This window comes from Salminus brasiliensis, chromosome 6 (assembly GCF_030463535.1).
Source record: "Salminus brasiliensis chromosome 6, fSalBra1.hap2, whole genome shotgun sequence".
NCBI classification, from domain to species: Eukaryota; Metazoa; Chordata; class Actinopteri; order Characiformes; family Bryconidae; genus Salminus; species Salminus brasiliensis.
The window spans coordinates 36,264,241-36,292,093 of record NC_132883.1 but is presented as its reverse complement, the minus strand read 5'-3'; the positions used below and the strand labels follow the sequence as shown (position 1 = coordinate 36,292,093).

Here is a 27,853-nt window from a genome sequence, read left to right as displayed (position 1 = left end):
CCCGTATTCCGACAAGGCCCGCCTCCCTCCGTTTTGATTGGCCGGTGGTCAGAAGCAGTGCAGGAGCAGGACTGCTACCAGCCAATCGCAGAGTGCGGGAGGGTTGTCCGAAAACTGGTGTGAAAAAAAAAGCGATGTGCATTAAAGGTAAACACGCCTGTTGGGCTTTTCGCTTTCACCTACGAGCCATAGCCATTAGTCAGAGGCAGAACATTAGTCAGTGACAGAACCACGCCGGGGTACTTCTTTTTTTTTTTGCAATATCCAATTTGTACATTGTGAAATCGTGTTAATAGTGTTTAAGCGTTTTGGAGGTCTGATCATTAGGCAGCCGTTGGTCTGATCTGCATTATTTTTCTATTTTTCTTATTTTCTGCTGTCTATCAAACAATTAGACTTGATTCAAAGTTCATTTAATAGCACCTCTATTCTTTTATTTTTTTTAATTGCAGAGTAACAAAACATTACACAAGACAAGTAAACATGATACGGGTGAAGTTGAGAAATAAGAGAGAGAAAAAAGGAACAGGCTTGTTAACATATATAGGAATAGTACTTTTTTATAGTATATAGTATTTTTTTTTAATTGTGATTAAAACCAGTCGTTGCAATGTCGTATATGCTAACTGAGGCTACGCCTACATAAAAATGTCCCTTAGCTGCACACGTGAACTTGCCATTCTAGAAGGGGCCGCTAACGCCTCACAAAGTTTGACGTCAAATTCGTTAAGAAGCATAACGGCCAAAACGCACCTAAATACAGCGCAAAGCTGAAGCGCATTTTCTAACCACATCAAAAGGCCTGGTTGCACCTGGCTCCCGTTTTGTATCCAGATAGTGTGCATATCTACTTTGATCGTATTCTGTTTGACAGTGAGAATTTTGACACAATGTAAAGAAGAACTGCCAGATTCATATTATGCCAAACACGAAAAACAGCAGAGGTTTTAGTCCAACAGCGAAGAAAGAACCCCCTCTTGCATCAGTTGCTTTTTGGTATGTATTCTGGGATCCGAGAGAGCTTACATTGACCTCATCACATCAAGTCCATTTTCTTTGCAATAGATGGACTGACATGAACGAATGGACTGCACACAGACCTAATTCAGTAAGTTCAATTATTTTAAAACTGGCATGTATTTTATATACATGACACTGATAATACGTTTCTGATAAATCTGTGGATAAAAAAAATCACAAACAATCCACACTTCTGAATTGTTTATGGGAGATATGTACAATGTTTTTATTTGGAGACTTAATTGTACCACTGCATTACAGCTAACCCCACCCTTTGGAGGCTGTACTTCAGCCTGGTCAACTCGACTGTATTATAAGCACCACTAAGGAGAAAACATAATATAGGAGTGGGAATTCTACACACAGTTCACAGTTAGTTTTATGGTAAAAAATGTGTTTGAATATGTAAAATATGTCAAAATCCCCAGATGCTGCTGCTATGAAAACATAAACAAAGAATAGCCCCTCACTCAACTGCAGTTATGCACTCTGCCCCACTCAACTGCAGTCAGTCACTTTCCCTCAGACTAAAATTTGTTCTCAGCTGTACTGGACAAGTGGATCATATCTCAACAATCTCATGTGTGAGAAATTGTTGTTTACCTTTTTAAAGAAGCAGCCACACCGAAGAGTCTGCTTTGCATAGCTATGTACATGTCTGTGTGTGTTGGTGTGTGTGGGATGCAAATACATCAACAAAACCTTAGCTGTCTATGAACTCTCTTTGGGGTTCTTTGTGCAGAATGATCCTGGAACTATCGAAATGTTCAAGCGCTCTTGTCACGTACTTCCCTCAGAAGAAATACTGAGAGAAATATTGAACTCAGTTCAACTTAAAAGTCAATGGCTTCATTGAGTAGCACTGATGCCATCCCTTGCTGGACATCCCTTGTGAAAGAAAAAAATATATTTAAGTATAAACTTTTAAATAGTGTACTTAATTTTAAAAGTACATTCTTTTAAAAGACAAATAACCCAAAACAACTTAATAAATGGGTATTTCTATTGTCTAGGCTGTGATGAAATATATCTCAGATGCATTTACTTGTGCTTTTAAGTGCTTTTTAAAATACAAGTAACAAGTAAACCACCTAATACAGGAGCATTTAGTGCAATAAGACAGACCTAGCATAAGCATAATGACTGCAGCAAAATTGCATGGGTTGCATGGGATCAAACCCTGGACCTCATCCATGCAAAGCATGCACTCTACCACTGAGTTATATCCCTTATGTCTGGAGCAGGGCACATGAACTCAAGAGAAAGTAAAAGAAAAAAATTCAGCATGAGCAAAGGAAATATATACGCCAACGGGTCATGACCCTGTTCATGGTGGGCCAGGCATCAGACCCTGGTCTTGCCAAGCAACTGGTGGAGGAGGCACGGGAGCGGGGGGACTTGGTGCAGGGTCGCTTTCTGGACTCTTACGCCAACCTGACTCTGAAGACGTTGTCCATGCTGGCTTGGGCTCAACGCTTCTGCCCCCAGGCTCGCTTCCTTGCCAAAGTGGATGATGCCGTGATGTTCAATCCCAACGCATTGTTGCTTTATCTCACTGCATTATCTTTGTTGTCCTCTGCTCACTTTTTGTAAAATATAAATGTAGACTTACACTTTTATTACTTTTATTCCCCACCAGTTTCCACCTACTAGCTAGGTTTACACCTCATCATATGATGCTACCATGCTGGGAGCAGTGTCAAGTGGACGCATAACCATTACCATGAAGAGCCAATATTAAGACAGTTGCACCACTCTGGAACAATTCCAGTTGACTTAAGGGTGCCTTAAGGGTGTTATCTCTTTTTTCTTAAAAAAAAAAAAATAAATAAATAATTTTCAAAACTTCAAAACATTGCTTAGAGTCTTGGCACATTTTATTTACTCCCCGAAATTGTACATTCCCAGCTTGCAAGCAAAAGACCTCCTTGCCAGAGCTAGCAAATGCTATGTAAACCAGGACTCATGGGCACCAGCCAAAGGTCTGGTATCACATACTTATATAAAGTCAAATACACAATCTTATTTACACATCAAATACAACTTACTCAATGAACGCATTTATTTTTTACACCTTTAACGTTAAAAGCGGTTGTTCTTTCTTTAAGTGGGAACTGACCGCTGCATACCAGCCGGCAGCAGTTAGGACGTTTTCAGAAGGTAAATAAAAGAGGGTAGAGTCTGCAGTGTGGAACTATTTTACTGTGGGACATAAAAACAGACCATAATATCTGAGCCTTTACAGAACTAACTTTCTTTGTTTTTAAACTCGGCACTGTAGAGCACATTCAGAACCGGGAGTGGAGGCTAATGCTAATGCAGACATAGCGTTAATTTCCATTTTTATGCAGATGACACACAGCTCTATATATCAGCCAAACCTGATGATAAATTTAGATTACAAAAAATGGAGGACTGTGTAAAGGATATAAAACTCTGGATGTCACATAACTTCCTTCTCCTCAACAGTGACAAAACCGAGGTTTTCCTTTTAGGTCCAAAAGACACTAGAAATAAACTATCCAACTTAATGTTAGACTTGGCTGATGCTTTCATTATTCCTGGTTTAGCAGCTAAAAATCTTGGTGTCATATTCGACTCAGATTGATCATTTGAGCAGCATATAGCCAATATTAATAGGACAGCCTTTATGCAGCTTAGGAACATTGCCAAACTAAGAAACTCCTTATCTCTACAGGACGCAGAAAAGCTAGTACAGGCTTTTATTACCTCAAGGCTAGATTACTGTGATGCACTTTTGTCAGGTTGTTCCAGCAGCAACCTCAATAAACTTCAGCTGGTGCAAAATGCTGCAGCCAGGGTCCTTACTAAAACTAGAAAATTTGACCATATCAGTCCAGTTCTATCAGCACTTCATTGGCTCCCAGTTAAATTTCGGGACTCAGACACAGTCTCAATCTTTAAATCTAAGCTGAAAACTCATCTGTTTAGTTTAGCTTTTGGTAATTAATGTTTCTCCTTAAGATAAAGGTTGCAGGTCCAGGGGTTCACGGACCCAGGGAATTGTAGTACACTGAGATGCTGGAGCTGTCGTCTCGCTGCTTACACGCGATCACTCAGGTTTGTTGACGGTGGAGCAGATAGATGCTGGCGTTTTCAGGGTGCTCCCGTGTCTGTGTTACCTCCTAGCTTTCTCCTTTTAACTAGGCTGTTATAGTCAGACCTGCCGGAGTCGTCAGGCACACTCTGATACTGCTCAACATTCTCTGCTCTCCATAAAATCCTCTCAGAACTAACTCTCTCTTTTTACCTTCTCCGAGTAAATGGCCACCCAGCATGACCTGCAGGAAGACTGCCTGCTGAGGTCCCCTCTACCTGCGTCAGACCAGCTGCCACCTACCAATCCGATCATCAGGCCCCCCACCCACCACCACCCATAGCAGACCAGCAGACCCTCCTACCACTGCTAACTGTTTTAATGACCATGTTCAAACCTAAATGGACTCGTAACTGTCTGCCACTATTAATATCACCACTATTAACCATCTGCTGTATCTGGTTTGGTAATTTTTATTAATAATGTTTCAATAGTTATGACCAGAGGAGGATGGGTCTGGTCCTCCTTGTGAGTCTTGGTTCCTCCTAAGGTTTCTTCCTCCAGCTCTGAGGGAGTTTTTCCTTGCCACTGTCACCGTTGGCTTGCTCACTGGGGGTCTTTGATCCTTCATGTCTTACGTTATTTCTTCTTTGTCTCTGTCTTTTATTAATTACTAATTATGTAAAGCTGCTTTGTAACACCAGTTGTAAAAGGTGCTATACAAATAAATCTGACTTGACTTGACTTGACTAATGTTTTTACACATATAATAGAAATCCTCGGCTTGACCTGCCATCCTTTAAGATCTATGGAAGCATCCATGCTTTTTTCTGTCCTGGCACCGAAGTGGTGGAACAAACTTCCCCTGGGTACCTGAACAGCAGAGTTGATCGCTGTCTTCAAATGCCTGCTAAAGAGGAAGAATAGTGTAGTGTCTTCTAGTACTAGGGTCTCCTAGTACTTTTAAGTTTAGAAGTATCTAAGCTTAGAGGTATCTTTTGGATCCTAGTCTATACAAACTATTTAAGGGTATTTTCTGAGTAAACAGTGAAGCACTTTGGTAAGTCACTCTGGATAAGAGCGTCTGCTAAATGTCTTAAATGTAAATGTATTGTTATTTATATGAACACAAAGATTGGATCAGTATCAGCTGATATTCAGCATTAAGAGACTCGGATTGGAATAAAGGGCAAAATAACCTGATCGGGACATCTCACAACATAACAATATTCCCCCTGAATAAATATTTAATAGGTTTCAGTAGTTAAAGTTAAGTACTTTTATGGAATATTAGGCACACTTCTGTTTCATCCTCATTATATTTTTTATGTTGTATCCATTAGTAATTTGCATGTTTCATGCTTTTGCTGTTATTTGTTTTACTATCCGATGTTGACCAGCAGAGAATGAGCTCTGTTCTTGAGTTTTGGTTCGTCTCAAAGGTTTCTTCCTCCCGATCTGAGGGGGTTCTTCATAGCCATAGTTGCCGTTGACTTGCACACTTGGGACTGGGACTTTAAATAAGTAATAATTAGCTCTCATATTTTACAGGTAGTCTGTTTGCCGGATGTCAGTAAAGAGTACGCAGCAATAGAGCAACATAGGATTAAACACAGGTGCAACATAGGATTCAATACCCTACATGAACTGTTACCAAATTAGGAGGGAAATCCAATGTAGATGAAGCAGATAAGATCCTTGTGGTAGAAGCGCTCGCACTCGCACACATTAAAGGCATTTTTCTCACACCACCCGATTCAGAAATGTTCAGTGGAAAATGCTTGGCACATTTCTAAAGGCTTACCACACCCTTCTGTACTCTGATAAGAAAACAACGCTGCAGATATAAAGATTTGTGTCAAATTGTTTGCTCTTCTTAAAAAGATGTGCTGATCTAGATCTTTGCGTGACAGACTGTGTCAAGAAGCCTCAACAGTATCCCCATTCAGCAGTCTCATTTGCACACCTCAGTTTTGATTATCAGTCACCCTAACCGGTCGGTTTTTAATGAAGTGACACAATAACAAACCTACCAGACCTACAGTCATGACCCAGGACCTGCTCATGACCTGCCGTCGGAGCAGTTGTAGCTGTTTACATGATGCAAAGAGAAAGCCAAGATTCTGGGGGAAAGTAAAAACTCAATTGGAGAATTTGATTTTATGCTGATATAAGCGTAAATCTATTTGGAGCTTTTTAAGCTGAATGCCAAACTATCCTATCAACATCTCATAGCAAAAATGTTCTACATAGTACTGAAAAAAAAAACAGATCCTTTAAAGAACCATTCAAAAGAGTTTTCCATTATAGCGAAGAATATTTTAACCAGGCATAGAACAATTTTAGCATTCAAAAGTTTAGTGAGTTGATATTATATTCAACCTCCCTCATCAAGTGACCTTTAAAGAACCTATTTTTGAGAGTATCTGTGAATTTTTATTTTTATTGTTTAAGTATTAGTTGATGAATTTTGCACGCAACAGCATCACAGTAAGTCTACTTGTATGACTGTATAAAAATTATTCAGCACAAACTCAAGGATTATTCAGCATAATTCAGCACAAAAAAAGTATGAAATTACTTTTTGAAATTGTTTTTTTTGTTGTTGTAATTTTGGGGGATTTTGACTTTACTTTTTATGCTGAATGCCTCGGAAAACCATTTGTGATAGTACAGATACTAAACAAGAGACTGTTATTTAAATGCATGCAAACACTTTTAACAGCATAAAATATGTAGTTAAGAACTGTGAAATTACTTTTTAAAATTACTTAAAGAAAAACTCTTTTTACTAATATCAATTGAATTTTACATTTTAACAAATCAAATTTCAAGTGCTATATATATATATAAAATGTATAAATAAAATATTTTGAAATAAAATAAATTGTAAAGTAAGAATTTCAATTCAATATATAAAAATATTTTTAACATTATGACATGTTATCATGTGAACAAAAAAACAAAACAAAAAGAAAATTGTCTTTAGTTTTAACAACCAGAATTGGAATTGTTGATGTTAAAATCAAAATTGTTTACATTTTTATTTCTATTAGTTTTTTTCCAATATACTACTACTATCATTTTATATGTCATATGTCATTTTAATATCAAACAAAGTGTGTTATTTAGTCTAGTCTTGTTAAGTCTAGCGCAAGGAATGTGGATTTACACACATGCAAAATGGTTCTATCTATCCACAAGATCCCACCAATATCTTTAAATCACATGGTGGAGTCATCTAAGTTCGACCATTTTTTATTACGGAGCTTAGGCAAATGTGCAGTGACCATGTTGAAACCTCAATAACGTTTTCATCACTTTTTGTGGAGAAATTTGCATGAGTTCTACAGTTGCTCCAAGTGCCTGCGTCTGAGGGGTTGTAATCTTAGCAGGGAAAGTACCTCCTGACTCGTTATTACCAATGAGGTGGATGTTATCTGGAAAATGGAGGCAGGAGTGCTGCTATTTAAACTTATCAGTGGCATTGGGTGGGAGAGGGGGGCACTCTAAGGGAAGGCTTTACTTTAGATGTGGGAAAACAGCATCACTGAGGTCAGGTATTGATTGGGGGAAATCAAAAAAAGGTATTACATGGAGCTCCATCTCTCCTGAGATTGCAGTTCCGCTGCACCACAGACCAATGCTTTCTATTCCTCCAGATGAGGCTTAACATTGGGTACTGTGTTTTCACACAGCGACTCCTAGCAAACACGCAAGACCTAGTAGACCATCAAAACAGCCTCATGATCTAAACAGTACCTCAAACATCTGATCTTTGAGAGAGATGAGACAATAAGCCTCAGCCTTGTTTTTAGATCTGAAAACAGCCACTGGTGTTCCTACCCATCATGCCACTGTGAGAAGACATCTTAACGCTGTGGGTCTGAAAGGATGAGGAGCTAATCAAGAAGATCTTACTGGCACATTCAGATGCAACTAGCTGTCCCACTGCTGAAAAACATCCCTAGATCATGATGCTGCCACCACCATGCTTCACAGCGGGAATGGCATTTGCCAGGTGATAAGCAGGGCCTGGTTTCCTCCAGATGTGATGCCAAAAAGTTCAATTTTGGTTTCATAATACCAGAGAATCTTGTTTCCCATTGTTTGAGAGTCCTCTAGGCATCTTTTGGCAAACTCAAAGCAGGCTATCGTATGACTTCCGTCTAGCCACTCTAGCATTAAGGCATGATTTGTGGAATTCTGCCTGGATGGGTGATCTTCTGAAAGGTTCTCCCATCTCCACAAGGACACGCTGGAGCTCTGTCAGAGTGACCCTCGGGTTCCTGCTCACCTCCCTGGCCCAGCCCCGTCTTCCCTGATCGCTCAGGAAGATTCTTGAGGATTCCAAACTTCTTCCATTTACATTGATGGTGGCCACCGTGCTCTTTGAGGCCTGTAAAGCTACAGCAAAGCTGCAGTACCTTTGGGACTGCAGTAAAGCTGCACCCTCCTCCAGATCTAAGCCTTGACACAGTCCTGTTTCTGAGGTCTGTAGATAATTCTTTTGACCCCGTGGCTTGAGCTTTGCTCTGACATGCATATTGTGCATTATATGGACAGGTATTGGCCATTCCCAATTCTGTCCAATTTGAATTTACCATATGTGACTCCAATTAAGTTATAAAAACATCTCAGGTAGTAACAGTCAAAACAAAATGCAGGGTGTGCACATTTGTGTACATATGATATTTTACATTTGATCATTTACTGAATGTCTAAAAACCTGCTTTCTATATATAAATATATATTTAGTCAAGTGGGAAAGTCTGCACACCTCTTTCACCTTCTCCACATTTTATTACATTTTATTAATAGATTGGGTTTACATTTTGTCACCAAATATGTATGTATATATATATATATATATATATATATATATATATATATATATATATATATATATATATATATATATATATAATTGAATGGCCAGTAGTCCAAATGTTTTGTCAGTAAAAGTATTGCTATGTTGGTTAGAAGGACACAGGGTTGGTTGGTGACTTCTCTGTAAACTCCACATTTTATTACATTTTATTAATAGATTGGGTTTACATTTTGTCACCAAATATGTATATATATATATATATATATAATTGAATGGCCAGTAGTCCAAATGTTTTGTCAGTAAAAGTATTGCTATGTTAATTAGAAGGACACAGGGTTGGTTGGTGACTTCTCTGTAAACTCCAGCCACTGTAATTTGAAGTTTGATTAGATTTAGATTTTATAGGTGTACTATAGAGAGCAGTTTAACTTCTCTAACCGTCTGGAAACCTAAACCTATTTGAATGGGAAAACAGCTGGAGAGAGCTGTAACTGTAGCACAGAGTATTATTGGGCTTGCCCTCCCCAAAATTATCCTGCCAATGAGATTTTTGTTCACTCGACATTTGGGGAAAGAATAAGGTAAGCATAGCTATTAAGCTCAACAAAATCCAGATTCAGACATTTCAGAGCACAAGACATTGATTCCAGCAGCCTTTGTGAAGTTAAAATTAATATTCATCTCTTGTACAATAATATTATGTTTCTGAAATAAAAAAATAAATATATACTTGTTGAGAAGCATAAAAGTCTGGCTGTGATTAAAGGGGTTTAAAGTCTACATTCTGTATGCTTTAGTCTCAACCCTGCTCCACATCCGCTCACAATAATACATCTGATTAAAAATTGTTCATTAAAAAAACATATTTAAATATCATTAAAATTTGTTTTATTTGAAAGTAAGAACTATTTACAAGAACCAAATCACTACAATCTAAAAATAGATCATTATTTCACCCCCAGTGGAGTGTCATTCCAGTTAATTGCATTTGGTGCTCTTGCCCCACTGTTTTTTACCCCACTGTCACCACAGTATAGTACACTGAGTCCTAATTATATATACAGTTATTAAATGGATTTATGTATTGTGTCTTATATTTTGTCATCTTAAGGTTGCAATATAAAAAATATTAGGCTTAATCAATTGTTTCTAAATTCATTTACAGTAACAACAAGTGTAAAGTCTGTTTATCAAAGATTTACATTGTATTGCATTGTATTGCACTGTATTTCTAACTTTTTAACTTTAGCATTTTTAATGTAGTTATATGAAATGTGATGTAAATGTTATAGTACAATCATTCGCAACATTATTATTCATCAAATCACTTTGCTTTAATGTGAACAAACAATATTGATAAAACCTTAAAATTATACGTACATATATACACATACATTCTTGGTAAAATTATGTTTTTTCCTGTTAATAAAATGATACTTTTTCTTGTTGATAAAATTATACTTTTATGTTGATAAAAATTATGCTTTTTCTTGTTAATAAAATGAGACTTTTATGTTGATAAAATTATGCTTTTTTTGTGTTGATAAATTTATACTTTTATGTTGATAAAATGATACTTTTATGTTGATAAAATGATACTTTTTCTTGTTGATAAAATTATGCTTTTATGTTGATAAAAATTATGCTTTTTCTTGTTAATAAAATGAGACTTTTATGTTGATAAAATTATGCTTTTTTGTGTTGATAAAATTAGACTTTTACTTGTTGGTGTCACACTGATTTTTGTGCACTCTGTTGAGCATCAATAATGAGAAAATCTATGGCATTATGTACTTAAAAAAAAACACAGGCAAAGTAATACCTGTGATGTAATATATTGGTGTAGCACACAGCTTTACACGACTACACTGTGTCCTGTAGCAGCTGTCCTGTGTCTCTTTTCCTACAGATTTCCTATAGATCCAGGGTCCAAGTCATACTGTGCATAGTTTGAAGCATTAATCTCAGTTCAATCTCAAAGTTCAGAAAGAGTTCAGAGTAGTGACACCCACATTTTAAAAGTTAATGCCAGTTTATGGGGCTCCTCTTTTTCAGACAGCTTTCAAAATGGCCAGCAGCAAGTGGACAGATGGATAGCCATGTTTTTCTATGCAGTCATCTGACTGGCTTAAAATCACAGGAAATACATAGTAACTGAGTAAAGGTGGGTCTTGTCATGAAAAAGTTTGGGAACCACTGCCTCAAGCTGTAAGCCATTCGCAGCATGCCATGCTAAGGTGTAACTCCTACAGATTAGTGTCTAACTTGAAAATGTAAAAAAGAAAGAAAATGAAAATAAACCCCCTTTTTGTTGATTTGTCCCCCAGCGCTGAACCATGGTGTGTACCCAACCCACACTTGTGGGCCGTAACACTCTTAATTTGTATGGATGTTTCTTTCTGCTCTCATAGCAAAAAGTCTTCAGTATAGAATTTAAAACAGAATTCGGCTTCTTTGGCTTGAAACAACAGTAGATTCAGTTTTGGCGCTTTACCTTTTAACCAGCCAAGGAATCCTTCCTAGCAGGTCACTGTCTGAGACAACTTTCCAATGTCCTGAGTCTTGCTAGAGTTGCAGCCTGCTCCCATCATCGCGATCATTTGGTGTAAGGTGGTCAGGATAGCGGCCTTAACTCTTGACGTTCCAATTAAATCCATGTCTGAGGTATTGAGTCACATTGTGAAGTGGATATTGTGAAAACTTCCACCACGAGCATCTCAAATGGAATCCAGGTGCAGTCTTGCAAATAGTGACCCTGCAAGATTCTCAGACTTGACTGAGAAACACTGTGAGTAATGGCAAATTGTCTGTAGATGTGAGAGAGTGCCTGGCTCCAGTCTTTTCAAAGTCTTTTAGTGTATGGTTAGCATTTGTTAAAGGGGCCTTGGACTGTCAAACTGTATTTTTGTTGGCATCAGTACATGAAACTGCTGCTGCTGCCGTGTCTCGATTACAAGAAGGTCTGGCATAAACAGAACAGCTGTAAAATTCCAAAACCCCAAGACAATTTTGGAACAGCACACCTATGACACACTGTTTGGTCCATAAACTGTAGTACTGCGTCAGTGTTAACATTCTAACACGACAGACATTTGCCTGTTAGCACATCAGTATTTTGCATGTCTTCGGATGCCTTAAGGCAACAGAAATGAACGTGTGAACAGGGCAAGTTGGGACGTCTTTAAGGCATTTGCAATTGAGTGCTACCACTTCATTGGATTCCGATGGGGGAAACGTAATCATCGCATGAGGGAAGTCTAATGCTCCTCGCATGCGCATGCGCTGTTTCCGTGCTCCTGAGAGCGCGATAGCTGAAGAGTGCAGTGCAGTGAAATGAACCGCCAACGAAGGCTGCAAGATTTGGCTGTTGGATTTCAGCAGCCTGTTAATCGCCAGCTCCTTCCCCTAGCACCCAGCTCAAAACTGCTCACACAACTGAACTGTCCCAAATACATAATCACAGTTATGTGTATGATACGTAATAGGCACGAACTGCTAGTATGATCCCACATAATTACAACGTAGTGCTCACAAGGCTAAAACCTAAAGCATCCACATGACTACAACGTAATGTCCACATGACTACAACTTAGCGTCCACATGACTACAACTAAGCGTCCACATGACTACAACGTAGGGTCCACATGACTACAACTCAGCGTCCACATGACTACAACTTAGCGTCCACATGACTACAACTTAGCGTCCACATGACTACAACTTATCGTCCACATGACTACAACTTAGCGTCCACATGACTACAACTCAGCGTCCACATGACTACAACTCAGCGTCCACATGGCTAAAACATAGCGTGAACATGGCTACAACTCAGCGTCCACATGACTACAACTCAGCGTCCACATGACTACAACTCAGCGTCCACATGACTACAACTTAGCGTCCACATGACTACAACTCAGCGTCCACATGACTACAACTCAGCGTCCACATGACTACAACTCAGCGTCCACATGACTACAACTTAGCGTCCACATGACTACAACTCAGCGTCCACATGACTACAACTCAGCGTCCACATGACTACAACTTAGCGTCCACATGACTACAACTTAGCGTCCACATGACTACAACTTAGCGTCCACATGACTACAACTTAGCGTCCACTTACCGTTCACCCTGATGGTCAGTTAAACAAGGGTCAAAGCTATACCCAGTATGCGAATGGTAAAGATGCATGACTTAAGAAGAGCGCATTGACCAAATCAACCCTAATCAACCCCCCCTAATCAAATCATTTGTTAAAGATCATCATTTGCTTCGCAGTCACATGCTTCTGAGAGGTTACTGGCTGGCTAGAGTTTCCTCATTTTCTGATTACTCAACACATTGATCGGATTACTGACATATTAAGATATAAGCAGTCAATGAGGGCTCCCAACTGCCATCCCTTTACATTGGCCTTGTCATCAGGAGGTTGTGAGTTTGATGCCTGGTTTGCATGAGTGGCCGTTTGATAATGTGCCCAATGATGGTGTTGGCAGCAGTTCAGAAAGATGTAGTGACTGGATCCATTAGCTGTGGAAGAAACAGACTTGTGAACTGAACATTAAGTCTAATAATGGCTGATCTCCTCTTCCCTCCCTAAATGTCTTTCATTCTGATCTTAATGGGTGATTTTAGTTATTGCTACTTAAAAAGACGACCATCGTCAGGTTCTAATGGTCCAAATTATCCAAATGATTCCTTGGAGCTTGGGACTTTTAGTACCACCGCCACCAGGAAATGTTTCTCATTTAATTGGAAGAGGTGGGAAAACTTCCTCTAACGTTTCCTGGGAAGGCCAGAAACGTTTAGCCTTGATCTTTTATACGGCAGATTATTATATTCCAGCATTGTCTGATTCCTCTGGATGCAGCCGTACCTAAACACCATCTGGATCATTAGTACACATATGCTAGGTTTCTCTATGTCGGATTGATCTCTTTTTTATTATTATTATTTTTATTTATTTATTAATATTTCCCGTCATACTGTACGTGGAGACACATCGTGATCTAATCACTCTGGTCAATTTTAGAGGTGGTCAAGGACATTCATGGCCACCTAACACCGGTACAATACATATTATAGCAGAGATCAAAGGAAGCCTTTTGCTTCTCTTTTGCCCTAGTTGTTCAAAAGTTGTGTCAGCAATGGCTCCTACATTTGCACCAACACAGGCTCACAAGTGCAGCAAATGCAGTGGGAGACTGATGTATTGAATGCGTTCGGGGCCATTCCTCGAGTCATGAAATCACATGTGGTAACAGGAGATGCATAGAAAGTCCTATGCTGTACTCATCGCTGTCTATATGGGATCTTCTTTTTTTAAGAAACTATTATAAAGGGTTAAATTAAACATGACACTTGGATTATGGAAGTGTCCCACTATCATAACCGCCCTTCCATTTATTATGAACAGGTAGTTCTGGTCTCATCTTTTGGACCAAATCTTTAGCTTTTTCTTTAGCTGTTGATGTTTTACACAATCATTATTCTTGGTCTTATGAATATATAAATAAAGTTAATTTGTTATTATTATTATTATTCATTCATGCATCATCTTATCTGTGTCTTCCTGTTTAGGGTTACAGTGGGTGCAGAGACTACCTGGAATCATTGAGTGCAAGGCAGGAATACCCCCTGGACACACAACCATTTACTCACATACGCACACCTTAGGGAATTTAGTGTAGCCAGTTCACCTGCCATGTGTGTTTTTGGGAAGCATGAGGAAAGCCAGAGTTTCTAAAGGGAAACCCACAGAGACACAAGAACACACCACACTCCTCACAGGCAGTTACTGGAGCAGGGATCAAACCTACAACTAGAACAAGTTCTCAAAGTGGAGTCTGTGACGTATAGCCAGAACCCTCAGTTCTCAAAGTGGAGTCTGTGACGTATAGCCAGAACCCACAGTTCTCAAAGTGGAGTCTGTGACGTATAGCCAGAACCCTCAGTTCTCAAAGTGGAGTCTGTGACGTATAGCCAGAACCCTCAGTTCTCAAAGTGGAGTCTGTGACGTATAGCCAGAACCCACAGTTCTCAAAGTGGAGTCTGTGACGTATAGCCAGAACCCTCAGTTCTCAAAGTGGAGTCTGTGACGTATAGCCAGAACCCTCAGTTCTCAAAGTGAAGTCTGTGACGTATAGCCAGAACCTACAGTTCTCAAAGTGGAGTCTGTAATGTGTAGCCAGAACCCACAGTTCTCAAAGTGGAGTCTGTAATGTGTAGCCAGAACCCGTAGTTCTCAAAGTGGAGTCTGTGACGTATAGCCAGAACCCTCAGTTCTCAAAGTGAAGTCTGTGACGTATAGCCAGAACCCGTAGTTCTACTCCCATGACTTAAGGGTGAGTGCTAAAATCACAATAAGCTTTAACCATTATCCAACACTACAGCACCACCTCGAGGCACACTGTGCAAACAGCAAGGAAACTAGTAACAGCAGAATGTCACTGAGTGTGCTTCTCTGATTGCTCAGTGCAGTATGAAGGGCTGTGAGGCATTGTCCAAGATGGCCAGCAGCTTGTTGAGTTTTTTGTTGAGCTGCCATCTCCAGAGAGTCCAGCTTGACTCCTGCAACTGAGCCAGCCTTCCTAATAAGTTTGTTCAGAGCTCACTGGTTGATACTGTTGCCTTAGCACACATCAGCTTGCACTTGCTACAACAGACTGCTAGACGCACACGCTGGAAGACCATAGCCTCCTCAGGAAAAACAGGCTGCTTTGACCTTTCCTGTACACAGTGAGGGCATTTCATTTTCAATCTTGTTTGTTGTCCAAATGTATGTGGATACCCCTTCTAATGAATGCATTCAGCTACTTCAGGTTGCACCCACTGCTGACACAGATGTGCAAATGCGCACGCACACACACAGCTTGTCAAGTCCCCATAGTGGAACTGTTTTCTGGAATGATGGTGCTCCCTCCAATACTTTTGGAATGAGTTGGGTAGTTGATGATGGGGTGGAGTGGCGTTCATCCAACATCCTGACATGCACTAAGACTGGCGCAATGCAATCAAATCCTCACAGTAATGCTTCAAAATCTAGTAGAAAGCTTTCTAGTAGACTGTAGAGGCAGTTGCTCCAACAAAAGCAAACTCATTCTAATAGCCTTGATTTTGGGGGGAAAAACCAGTACATAAACAAGTGTCCAAATACTTTTGTCCATATAGTGTATTTGGTTTAAAAACAACCAGGTATGGTTTCAGTGGTTATTTTAGTAGTGTGGGGATGCTTTTTACACACAAGCTCAAGACAGTACTACTTTGTAAATAGTAATAAATAGTGTAAATAGTCGATCACAAACACGTTCTTGATGTAAAAATGAGACCAATGTCTCATTTTTAATATATATACAAAAGACTCACACAATGCATTACTCAGCACATTTAACACACTGATGCCACATAGCTGCCGGTCCTGTTTTGCACATATACAAGAAGGCTTCTTAACTCTGAAGACCGCTGCACCTGTCTTATTGGGAAATACTAGATGAAAGACCCTTAACATATTAATGAAATGCACTCCAGTTCCGTTTCAGGTTGAGGATGGACTGCAATAAGTGGTCCTGTATCCTTCTGCCCAGTCTTCATAGGTATGCAGAGGTAGGCTGTGGCTATAACACTATGGGTCCTGTTCCAGATGTAACTTAATATATTGAGCAAGTATGAGCATGTTGCTCTAGTTCATCGGATATGGAGCAAGGTTTTAAAAAAAAATCTGTGGCAGTGAACACACACACGTACACTAGTGAGGGTGGAAACACACAACTGGAGTGGTGGCCATCCTGAGTGCTCGGGGAGCTGGGGGTGAGGTGCCTTTCTCAAGGGCGTCTCAGCCATGAATGTTGAGGGAGGACAAAAGCACTGTTCCTCCTGTGTACATATACAGCATTTGGCATATTCATGTATCCAGAGCGAATTACTGAAGTGCAAAAGACCTGTGTTGTCTAACTGTTACTGGCCACAAGGTATGCAGAAAGAAACAATGAAAATGAATACTGTATGTTTATGGCAAATAATGACTGAAATGGTTTTACTGAAATTAGGCTGAAATGGTTTTATTTACTTCTACTGCCTACTGGTTGTTACGCTGGCCATCCTAGTGGCTCTTTCTCTGGGACCACATCACACTCCATACTTTTCTTTGTGGACTTGCATTTTAACAGGGCTTTTTTCTTTTCCTTATTTTTCTTCTTCTCACTGTGAGGTTTCTGTGAAAGCTTCAGAATATGCTTGGACCTCACTTCATCTTTTTCTGAGTCTATCTGAGGTAGCCATGGCTCCAGCCTCTGAGCAAGTCTCTGAGACAGCCAAACAGACAGTGCTTTGGAGAAGAGGCGGGGCCAACAACACCAAACACTGGACACTTCTTTGACCCCGCCTTCAGGGCCACATTCCCTCAGGTCCAGTTCGTGTACGAGGTTGGAGAGGTCCCTGGGCAGACAGAACCTTCGGATTCCTCGGAGATCTTTTGGAATATGATAGCTGCTGCCAAGGCCGCGGAAACAAACCAATCCGAATCCTTGGCCACAGCCTTTGCCATGTAGCCCCGCCCACAGACATGAGAGGGTGGCGTTAAACACTGGGGCTGTGATGGAGGACATCTCTTTTGCTCTCATCATCCAGCCCTCTTTTTCCATATTCTTTTGTTTTTCTAACTGCGTCTTAGACCACTCTATATTCTTCTCTTCCACACCAGCTTTTCCTTTCCTCCAGTTACTTTCCCTCTGCTTCTTTTCTTCTGTCTCCCTCCAACTGAGAAATGCCTGCTGAGCTTCCAGACTCCAAGCCAGCAGCACCACACCCCCTGCTTGTTGCACCTCCTGGCATTGGCCATACAGCCAGGGTGCAGGCCCAAGCTGGACAAGAGAGGCCTGAGTGCTGCAGAGTGCCCACTGAGCCAAACGAACGTCTATTCGCAGCTCTTCCTGTAGGCCAGAAGCCAGAGCACACATGGCGGCCACATGGGCTGCCTCGTCTGAGGAGCACACCAGCAGTACAGGTTTTCTTTCTGCACAGCGCCACACTGCAAGACAGGAAAACAGATTATTGGTATTTATAGAAGAATTTATGTTTGCATTGGATAGTTTAACATTAGTCAATCGTATGTCACATTTGATATAATAATTTTTTTGATCATCTATGACATTTTCTGTTCTGTTTTGAATATCTCTGTTTCCAAAATGTGCTTTTCACAGATACATTATTGCAAAATAATTGGGCGCTTTTAATGTCATTGTGCTGATTTCCCAGACCCTGATTAAAACTAATTCCAATTATATGCCAGAAATAAACAAGCATTTAAAACAAACAGATTTACCAAAAATGCCAATTTTCAAGCTACAAAATGTATGAATGTCACACAATTCACAAGTTAATTATGTAGTATTTCAGATAGGAGAGTAAAAGAAAAAGTCAAGAGAAGAACTTTAGGGACTAACCTGATGTCTTCTGTTTGATCAAAATGTAGGTGATGAATCCTAAGGTCACTAGAATTACCAGGAGGGCCAGTGAACCGGAAAAAATGAGACCCCATCTCCTGTGGGTATCTGAGAAAGTGATATATAATGAGTGTATCTGTGGGTGGAGGCACATTTCCAAGCAAGCCTCAATTTTAGCACTTACAATCAGGGCAAATGATCCTCCGTCCACGCAGAGCAGGCTTGGAGCGCCATACCTACAAAGAGAAAGAGATTCACAGTTAAAACACACATACTCCAGACTTTCACAGCTCTATACTTTAACTTGAACCCTGTATACATCTCTCACTAAGTCGGTCTTCTTCCTCCTCTGTAATATTTACCTATCTTGTCCCTATCAAGAATACAATGATGGTTTGTCTTAATGAGCATGTCTATTGATTACTGTAATTTACCCTTTATTGTTCTCTAAACATTTTCAGCTTAAACACATACATATACTGGAAGATGAGCTTTATCTTACTTGCACACACAGTCCTGGCCTGAAAAAGGGAAGCGGAACGCTCAGCTCAACCTCTGTAGCACCTTCTTCCTGCAGAAAAATGCACAAATACATTAAAAAACCAAGTAACTGTCACAATATAATGTTGGTATGGAAAGCTAGCATACACAGACAATGAATTAACACTAAAACGCAACTTACACCAGCAGCAATTACACCTTTGAAAACAAATAAAAACTAACCATCTGAACAGAGTGAACATTTCCTTTCACCACACACTCCCACATCTCCTTGACACAAAGCTGGGCAGCAAAGGAAGCTATAATACTTGAGGACAGTTGTACATGCAGACGCTGAGATCCAGGGACCACTACAACATCCCATTCAGATAAACCTGAGAGAGAGAAAATGGGTAGACACAGGCATGTAAGTTCACTTCTATGGCACACAGGCAAATGTGAAAAAAGAGCTGGTATTTTAGATCTGGTACTTTAGATCTGGTATTTTAGATCAACAGTGGGATAACAGTCCAGGCATATGCCAGGTCGGACCATAAAATCATGACACCGTAAAAACACTGGTAGAGACATACAGAAGTACAGTTTTTTAAGACAACTTTATAAGATATGATTGCAAAATAAATGTATGCCATTTATTAATAAAGCAGTGCCTATTGACTGTAGATGCAGTACAGGAGATTATTACCGGGGGTGAAGGGGCAAAAGACACGATGGCTGTCATTTAGAGAAAACTAGAACAAGAACGACAAAAACAAAAAGAGACTTTCAGACAGGCTTAGAAATGTACATAAATACAGTCATACTGCTATCGGTAGTTGGGTAACACTACAGTGCCACATGCATCTCTTACCTTCACACACATGTTGGTATGCCTATCCACATCAGTCACGTTGTATTTCTTTTGGGGGAAAAGAAAATTCTACGGTTATTTATTAAATCCTTAATTTATTCACAAATAATTCATCTTGCAAGTCCAAACATCAGAGGACTGTCTCCAAAAGGATGTTTTCAAAAAAGGGGCTTTCTTAGGCTTACATTCGTTTTAAGGCCCAAAAGTGAAAGATAGTATACAGAGTAATGTAGAGTGAACTACATTGTTGCGGAAGTGGAAATGATAGTAAACATTATGCGGCTGTATGACATGGCATGACAGTACACTCTGAAACAAGAATTAGTCAAAAGAAACACTTTAATATGTGAGAATATGAATTTGCATACTGCAGACCCCAGCACTATTGCTACTGTAAAGATCCAATATTGCAATGACAAATAAATAACAGTACATTGCTCCCCCTAGTGAATATTCTCACTGCTCACCAGGTTTCGGTCTTGTATGGTGGAGTTTAGGACTGGAAAGCAACCTGAATTTTCTTGAAACTGCCAGCAGAGAGACACAGCAGGTTTTGGTGGGTCAGAGGGACATAGAGGCTTCAGTTCATAACCAGATCTACCATCAGGCTTCAGTGTGCTGCTGGACAAAACATCTCCACCCCCTATCGGATATAGTGAGCTTATTAATATACACTACATACAATGTTTTACAAGAAGTAAGGTAAGGGGTAAATTTGTTCTGCTGTAGAGTTAAAGTATCAACAGTCATTTTCCAAAACTGCTGAGTCGCCTTTAAGGTAAGTTACATCAGCTGGATAAAATCACACATATATTATTATATTATACATTACTAAGCAAGCTGTTTAAAATTGGTCAGTCATGTATGATATTTGATTACTTCCCCCTACCGCTATGGGTAAAGATTGTCCTGCAGTATTGTTCGGGGAGTAACAATGCATTGACACATCGTGATTATTGCAGTGCAATTGAATGCATTTACATTTGTGTGAACAGCAAACAACCAGCAACCAATTATTAGCCTACTTCACTACGGTCATCTAATGCGCCACAGTCCTCCCACCTCCTGACTCTAGTCTTATTACTAGATTGTATCACAACATGGATAGTCTTTTTTAATGTAAACTTTGTTCAAAAGATCATTAGAACATAAATTAAACTGAATCATGGGCTGAGTTTATAGTTGCACTCCTAAATACTGTTTACCAAAATTATTTACAAAGGTTTGATCGTGTGAATGTCTTAGTTCATCCAAACTGGATAGTTGGCTCATTTGCATATTACATACTTCTGTGATATCAGTACTGCAGAGGTCAAGGTCCCAATAAAGATTAACAAACAAACCCAGCATCAGAACTAAATTGTGGGTGTGGGGGCAAGCACATCCACGCTGGAGAAACAAGTGCCTGTATTGCTGTATTGCTTTTGCTGCATGCTACGATACACTGTATACATGTCACTGCACCAAAATAGTTGTGTATAGTCGGTTGTAGTATAGTACAGTTGCTTGGTGACACAGCCCAACTAAATGACCCCTAGATGTGTGTTAAAGGAAATAATGATCAGATTTAAAAAGATTTAAAGATACCTGGCAGTGTTTTGCCTTTAAATGGACAGGTTGTTAGTCTTCTGGAATCAACTATAGTACAATACACCTTTGAATAGAAAACATTTTAATGATTAGAAAAAAGGATTAGGAGCATCTTTGGTTTACTGAACAGTAATGTGTGTAATAGTTGCTGATGTATTGTAACTTGTAACCACACCTGTAAACATACACAGGGCACCAGGTGGGGGAAGCTCAAATTGACTACAGGATGAAGATCATTAATACTCTGGAATCAAAAAAACATTATGAAATAAATCTTTCATGTCCTGGAATACGACACATGTGTATCTGTTTTTTTTAAAGTGTTATTAGAGCAAGACACACAAAACTCACCGTAAATGCATCTGGTATGCCATTGCACTCTGGTTGTAAATTTTTGTAGCACAACCTGGCATTCACTTTTTGCCCCGTATCCACGGCAACCATGAAAAGTTTAGCTGAGGCATCCACTGTCACATCGAACTTGGGCACAGGATCTCTTGAATATGAGCAGTGTACTAGTAGATGGACCGAAAAATATAATAATATTAACATTATTATAATAATATAATAGAAATGTATTAATACAAACATATTTTTGTGAAAGCACAGCTTAATATACTATATTCATAATATTATTTAAAAAGTTAAACATTCTATATACATTTCTGTTTGTCATAAATAATACAGTTTTCGTGCAACAGGAGCAAATATACAGTTATGGCTAGATATTAACATACACTTATGAACATGTATGTCACTGCAATATTGGGCTTACAGTTTTTTTTCTGGGGCAAAAAGATATATAACACACAGCATGCCCAATACATGGTAAATGTGCAGTAGCTGGCTGCACCCTGACCAGATGATTTTGGCCATCAACAAGCTTTAGGCAGAATTCTGGTTGGACATATGACCACTCTATTAGACAGAAGTAGTTAAACTTCCAGTTCATAGCAAACCTGTGCCTTGGTGGTTCTCTGATCAAATTCCAGACTCCAAACAAAGTGGCAAGGTCTGCACTAAGCTCCTTAGACTTTCCCATTACACTTGGATTTTCTCATTTATTGCTGTCAAACAAACCCTTTAATGTGGGAAAGTGGACACAGAGAAACTACCAGCTGTAGTCAATCCTGATCGCTAACAGGACGTTAAGAGACCCCGGCAAGTTTTTTTAGGACTATCAGCACCACTGAAATAATAATATAATTGATTGTATGTATATTGTTTGCCCATGTATGAATATAATAAATCAATTAAAACTTGTAAACCAAATATTTTTTTCTTGACTATTAAAAATGTGTGTTGTACATTTATTATGCCCATTGATGGTCCAATATTGACAATTTTCAGGAAGGCCTGTACACATACTCATTCATGCAGTTATCTAATATGCCAATCATGTGGTAGAAGTGCAGTGGATAAAATCATGCAGATACAGGCCATGAGCTCCAGGTAATCGTCACATCAACCGAACATCAACAGAATGGGGGGGGGGGTCTGGTTTTCTAGTATTCTTTTTTTCTAGTATTTCTAGTACCGCTGATCCTTAAAACAGACTCTAGAGTTTACTCAGAATGGTGTAATAAAGAAAAAAACCCAAGTGAGTTGCAGTTCTGCTGATGGAAACAAAGCCAAAGACCATGTCAGTTTTCACTTCTGTCTGCCAAGAGCAGAAAGCTGAGGCTGCAGTTGGCACAGGCTTGCCAAAAGAAGACTGGAAAAATGTAGCCTGGTCTGATGAATCTCGATTTGTGTTGAGGCACACAGATGGTAGGTTAGAATTTGGACTGAACCTGCCTTGTGTCAACAGTCACCAGATCTGAATTCAATACGAAACCTCTGGGATGTGGTAGAACGGGGGATTTGCAGAAAAGCGCTGCTAAAATTTCTGCAGGAACTGCGTGACATGAGCATGTTAGCATGGACCAGAATCTCAAAGAAATGTCTTAGCATCTCGTGGAATTAAGAATCAAGGCTGTTTTGAGATCAAAAGGAGGCCTTAACCGGTATTAGTACAATCTTCTTAATTAATTGCTTGATGAACGAATGTGTCTTAGAAAGAGATAGACAGAGGGAAAAAAGTAGACAGAACAGTTTGAAAATTTCTCTTTGACTGTTTTAAATTTGCTTATGCTACACTTCATTAGTGATGCTCTGATATACTGTCCGTTTAAAGGGTTGAGATATCTGCAAGACATGACTGAACCAACAATTACCAAAACACAAAATGTAGATAAAATCTAGCTAAAATATTCAGTAACACTTTACTTAAATGGTTCATTGTAGAAGCTCACCTGACATTTCATTAACATTCAGCTAAATGTCCATTATATGCAACTGAATTCTAAGCTGAATGTAAATGATTGTATGAAGTTTAGGGTTAGGGTTACATTTAACTTTCAGCTGCATTTAATACATATTCAGCTGAATGTTACTGAAATCTGTCACTGAAATCTACACAGTGAGAACATGAAAAAAAGAGCAAAACAAAGTTTGAGCTACCTGTTGGAATGTGCTGTACGATGTATGAAGCATTGCTGAGTGTACGGTTGAAGTCATGAACAGACACATGGACCACATGACCAGCCTGACACTTAAAACAGTCAAACTGCAACATCCACTAGAGGGTGACAGAGTAACACAGAGGAATTCATCAACACTTTACTGAGGGCACATGTTCCTGCACACAGCTTGAAATTAACTAAAACATCACCTGCCAAAAACAGGCAAATTTTAACATATGATATTAAAGACACTCATACCACAGGTCTTCTCCGGACATCTAGACTGTCTTTGCCTGAGAAAGAGCTGGAGCCAGGTTTAACTTTCCGACTGCGATATTGAGACAGCCACCTCCACTACAGTGAAAGAAAGAGCCATGTAAGGATGGAAGACATGGCTAAATTACGGCATTACAATACACAAAAATTGTTTCAGGATACAATATACATATTACTAAGTTATCTTTTACATTTGGAAACAAGTCGCAACACAAAAAGCACCAGCAAATCACTGCCACCACATTTTAAAAACACTAAACAATTCTGAGTTTTTATTTATACAAAGTTTTGCTGCCACTTTATGAATCTGACAGATGTTCTTTACATTGTATTCAATGCTGAATGGAATCATTCCAAAATTATCTATCTTTTTACACTGACTTCCATTGAAAGAGATTTTTTTCTTTTCCTGTGAAGATACAGTTTTGTAGATACAATCTGTTTGTGTAACAGCCACAATATGCAATATTACAACAACATCCAATCAGCTACATCTACATAATATGTTTAAATGTGTCTATTTTATACATTAGAAATATTCTTGCATACTAGCAGCACTGGCACAAATGTTTACAAGAAATCTAAGAAAGGTCCATAATATATTTACGTCCTCTTGGCATGATGACATCTATAATCCTGTCAGGTAAAGATACACCAGCGTCTTGACAATGGTATTGTCTATTTTGGACTATTGTGCTTCATGTTCAAGCAGGACACAACACAGACATTCCAGCATTCTAGGATGACAGCTGTAAGTGGCACAGGGAACACTGGGATACTGGGATTCTCAATCTGGAATTGCAGGAAAAGCCAAATAACTCTTAACTGTGCACCAAGTTTCTGGACGTGTTGGTTAAAATGGCAAAAGGACTCCTTAACCTGACAGGATTTGTCCTGTTTCTTATTAACGCAAGGAGCATCATAAACAAGAATTACAGTATACTACTCTGTATTTCAAAGAATCCCCTCATCTTCTAACAATCAGTAGGCCAACATCTTGTTAAAGCATGCCAAAGATATACCTGAAGATCACTGTTTTCATGATTTTTGCTGATCAAGATAGAAGCACTCGTAGCATCAGAGTCAGTGAACTCAATCCGTAAGGTTTCATTGGCCACTACAAGGCAAAGAAAGGCACAGGGATTAAAAGACAGCAAGAGATGGTGGGGTGGTGGTTTGAGTGATTAAATCAATTTAAACTCAATTTTCATAATTTCTATTTGTCCACATTTAATTTCCTATTCTGTATAATATTTACTTACACAATGGTTCCACACGGAGTTGCACGCGCACACACACCTCCCTACTTTTAAACAAAACCGTGGATAGGTTCAACTGGGACCAGTGTTGCTTTCCATCTATGAAACACATAAACAAACACACAAAGCACACATCTACAAAATGCTCTGTCACTCTGTTGCATAAATAAACATACTGTCCAGAGAAGGCTTTTGACTTGGTTTTGGACCCTTGCTGTAAGGATTTGATTGTATTTAGCAACCAAAGCAGTAGTAATGTCAGGATGTTGGATGATCACCACCCTCTTATATCCACAAGTCCTTAGAAAAATATTGGATGAAGCACAATCATTCCAGAGCACACAGTTCCCCTGCTTCACAGCTCAATGCTGGGGTTTTTTAAGCCCACGCCTGGAATTAGGCATGGTGCCAATACGTTCATGTTTATCTGCTCCAGAGAGTCCTATTCCATTACCAATACTGTTCTATAGGGACTAGTGTTTAATGACTACTGCAGCCCCTTCATGTCAAGCATTTTTAATACATAGTAAGAGTACCCTTTTGCTGTTATGACTGACTGCAACTGTGATGCATGGCCATTCACCAGCTTCAGACAGCGTTCCTAAAAAATCTTAGCCCATTACTCATGAGCAGTGGCTGCAAGTTCACTAATATTCTTGGGTTCTGCCTTTTTCAAATCCCACCAAAGATTCTCAATGTGGTTTACAGTCAAGCGACTGTGACGGCCACTCCAAAATCTCACAGGTCTTCTTCTGAAACCAAGCCTTGGTGAACTTTGTTGGAAGGTCCAGTTACACCCAAGCTTCAGCTTCCTCGTAGAAGGCAAGACGTTTTGACATTTTCTTCTAGGATTTCCTGATATTTTATTGAATCCATCTTGCCCTGCACATGCTGCAGGTTTCCAGTGCCAGAGGTAGCAAAGCAGCTCAGAACATCACCGAGCCACCACCAGGCTTCACTGTAGACAGGGTGTTCTTTTCGGATATGTCCTGAAAAGGTTCAGTTTTGTTTCTTCACTCCACAGAAGAGAATCCCAAAACGTCTGTGGCTTACTTGTGTGGTTTTAAACAGACTGGAGCCAACTTTTCTTGTGATTTTGGGTCAGTTGAGGTGTAAGGGAATGGAGATCTTCAGCGCTTAGTATGTGCCTTACTGTGCAAACTGAAAGCCCAGTGCCTGTTGCCAACAAATCTTACTGCAGGTCTTTTGCAGTCACTTGAGGGTTTTTGACCACCTGCCTTCCCAGGAAGGGAAGGCAGGTGGGGTAACTTCCTCTTTCTGCAACATCCAGGTAGTGTAGCCTTCCTCTTGTGAACTTCCAACTGTATGTCCAGGAACATCTAGTGCCTTTGCTGTTTTGTTTGTATAATTTTCCTTGTTTGTGCAAGGCAATGATCTCTGAACTTTTTAGACAACTCTCTTGACTTAAATAGCCATATTTCTATGGCTATATACATCCAATCAAACGTCACACTCAACAAACCCACTAGCCAGTCTAGGTTTTATCTCAAGCATGCCTGATGCAACTATTGAAGCCATAAGTTGCCACTTGGTTCGCAAATGTGTGCTCTTATGGGGATTCTATTCAGGGGGTTGAATAATTCTGAGACTGCAGTCATTATTAAAAGTGCCATTTTATGTTTAATCTGGAGACATTTGTTGTTAGATTGGTTGTGTTCAGCTATTTCAATTGTTTTTGTTTGATTGGTTTAATGCAAACAGCTGAAAGTTTGTACATTTTGCTAATAAACCTAATCTGCAAGTCTATAAATCAACACTGTCACACTTAAAACTTGGATCTCCATTTGTGCCTCACTTTATGACACAAAGTGAATCTGTTGTTCACATTGGGTCAGCATGTCATGATGAATAGACCAAATCTTTTTAATGGATGTCTTTTTAAAATGTTTTTAAAAGAGCTTTTCCTTGTGCTCTAAAGTTTCTATTTTGGAGATACAAGGTTTATATATTATATAGTACTTTCTGTAGCTTCTTTCTGCCTGGATTTCATGATTGTTGTTGCGGTAAAATCACAGTAATGCCTTAGCCAGTCAGGAGGTATGGGGGTTATAAAACAAGGTCAAAATATACTAAGAAAAAAACGTACCAGTGCCCAATAAAATATTTATTATTTACAATAATCACAATTTTTTTATTTTCTTTTGGAGTTAAAGTGCATGAATGCATTAACTAATGTATGCTTGGCACAGCCATTCAGATTTTAAAACTGAACCTTAGTAAATAAACCGATTAAAAGCAGAAAATGAAGTGAAAAAGAAAAACAAATGCTTATCTTTGTCCTCAATTTGCCAATAATAAATATTTTGCTTTTGCGGGAAAAGCTGATCACATATTTTTATCTCAAATTTAGATCATTATATTGTCAGCAAGTAATTGGAAAAGGCCTTCTGGCGGTTCTACAGTCAAAGGGAGCATGCATGCAGGCTACCTATACCAGCCATTGAAAGCCACTGGAATTACTTACCAACACCAGACCACTCCTAAAGGGAGAAAA

The 27,853-nt window shown here is 39.3% G+C and overlaps 1 protein-coding gene across 1 annotated transcript in view; it reads right to left on the bottom strand.

Moving 5' to 3' along the window:
• Positions 1-16,225: 16,225 nt before the first annotated feature.
• Positions 16,226-27,853, bottom strand: part of LOC140557608 (uncharacterized) — a 13,904-nt gene continuing 2,276 nt past the window's right edge. The window contains exons 2-17 of the mRNA XM_072682219.1: positions 27,824-27,839; positions 25,342-25,437; positions 25,102-25,196; positions 24,062-24,157; positions 23,802-23,919; positions 21,651-21,814; positions 21,475-21,543; positions 21,297-21,363; positions 20,177-20,352; positions 19,710-19,757; positions 19,545-19,590; positions 19,082-19,233; positions 18,861-18,929; positions 18,543-18,594; positions 18,359-18,466; positions 16,226-17,943 (exon numbers count right to left, since the gene is read on the bottom strand). Of these exons, the coding sequence (XP_072538320.1) occupies positions 17,003-17,943; positions 18,359-18,466; positions 18,543-18,594; positions 18,861-18,929; positions 19,082-19,233; positions 19,545-19,590; positions 19,710-19,757; positions 20,177-20,352; positions 21,297-21,363; positions 21,475-21,543; positions 21,651-21,814; positions 23,802-23,919; positions 24,062-24,157; positions 25,102-25,196; positions 25,342-25,437; positions 27,824-27,839 (2,313 nt within the window). The 3' untranslated portion in view covers positions 16,226-17,002. The remainder of the gene's footprint in view (positions 17,944-18,358; positions 18,467-18,542; positions 18,595-18,860; positions 18,930-19,081; positions 19,234-19,544; positions 19,591-19,709; positions 19,758-20,176; positions 20,353-21,296; positions 21,364-21,474; positions 21,544-21,650; positions 21,815-23,801; positions 23,920-24,061; positions 24,158-25,101; positions 25,197-25,341; positions 25,438-27,823; positions 27,840-27,853) is intronic.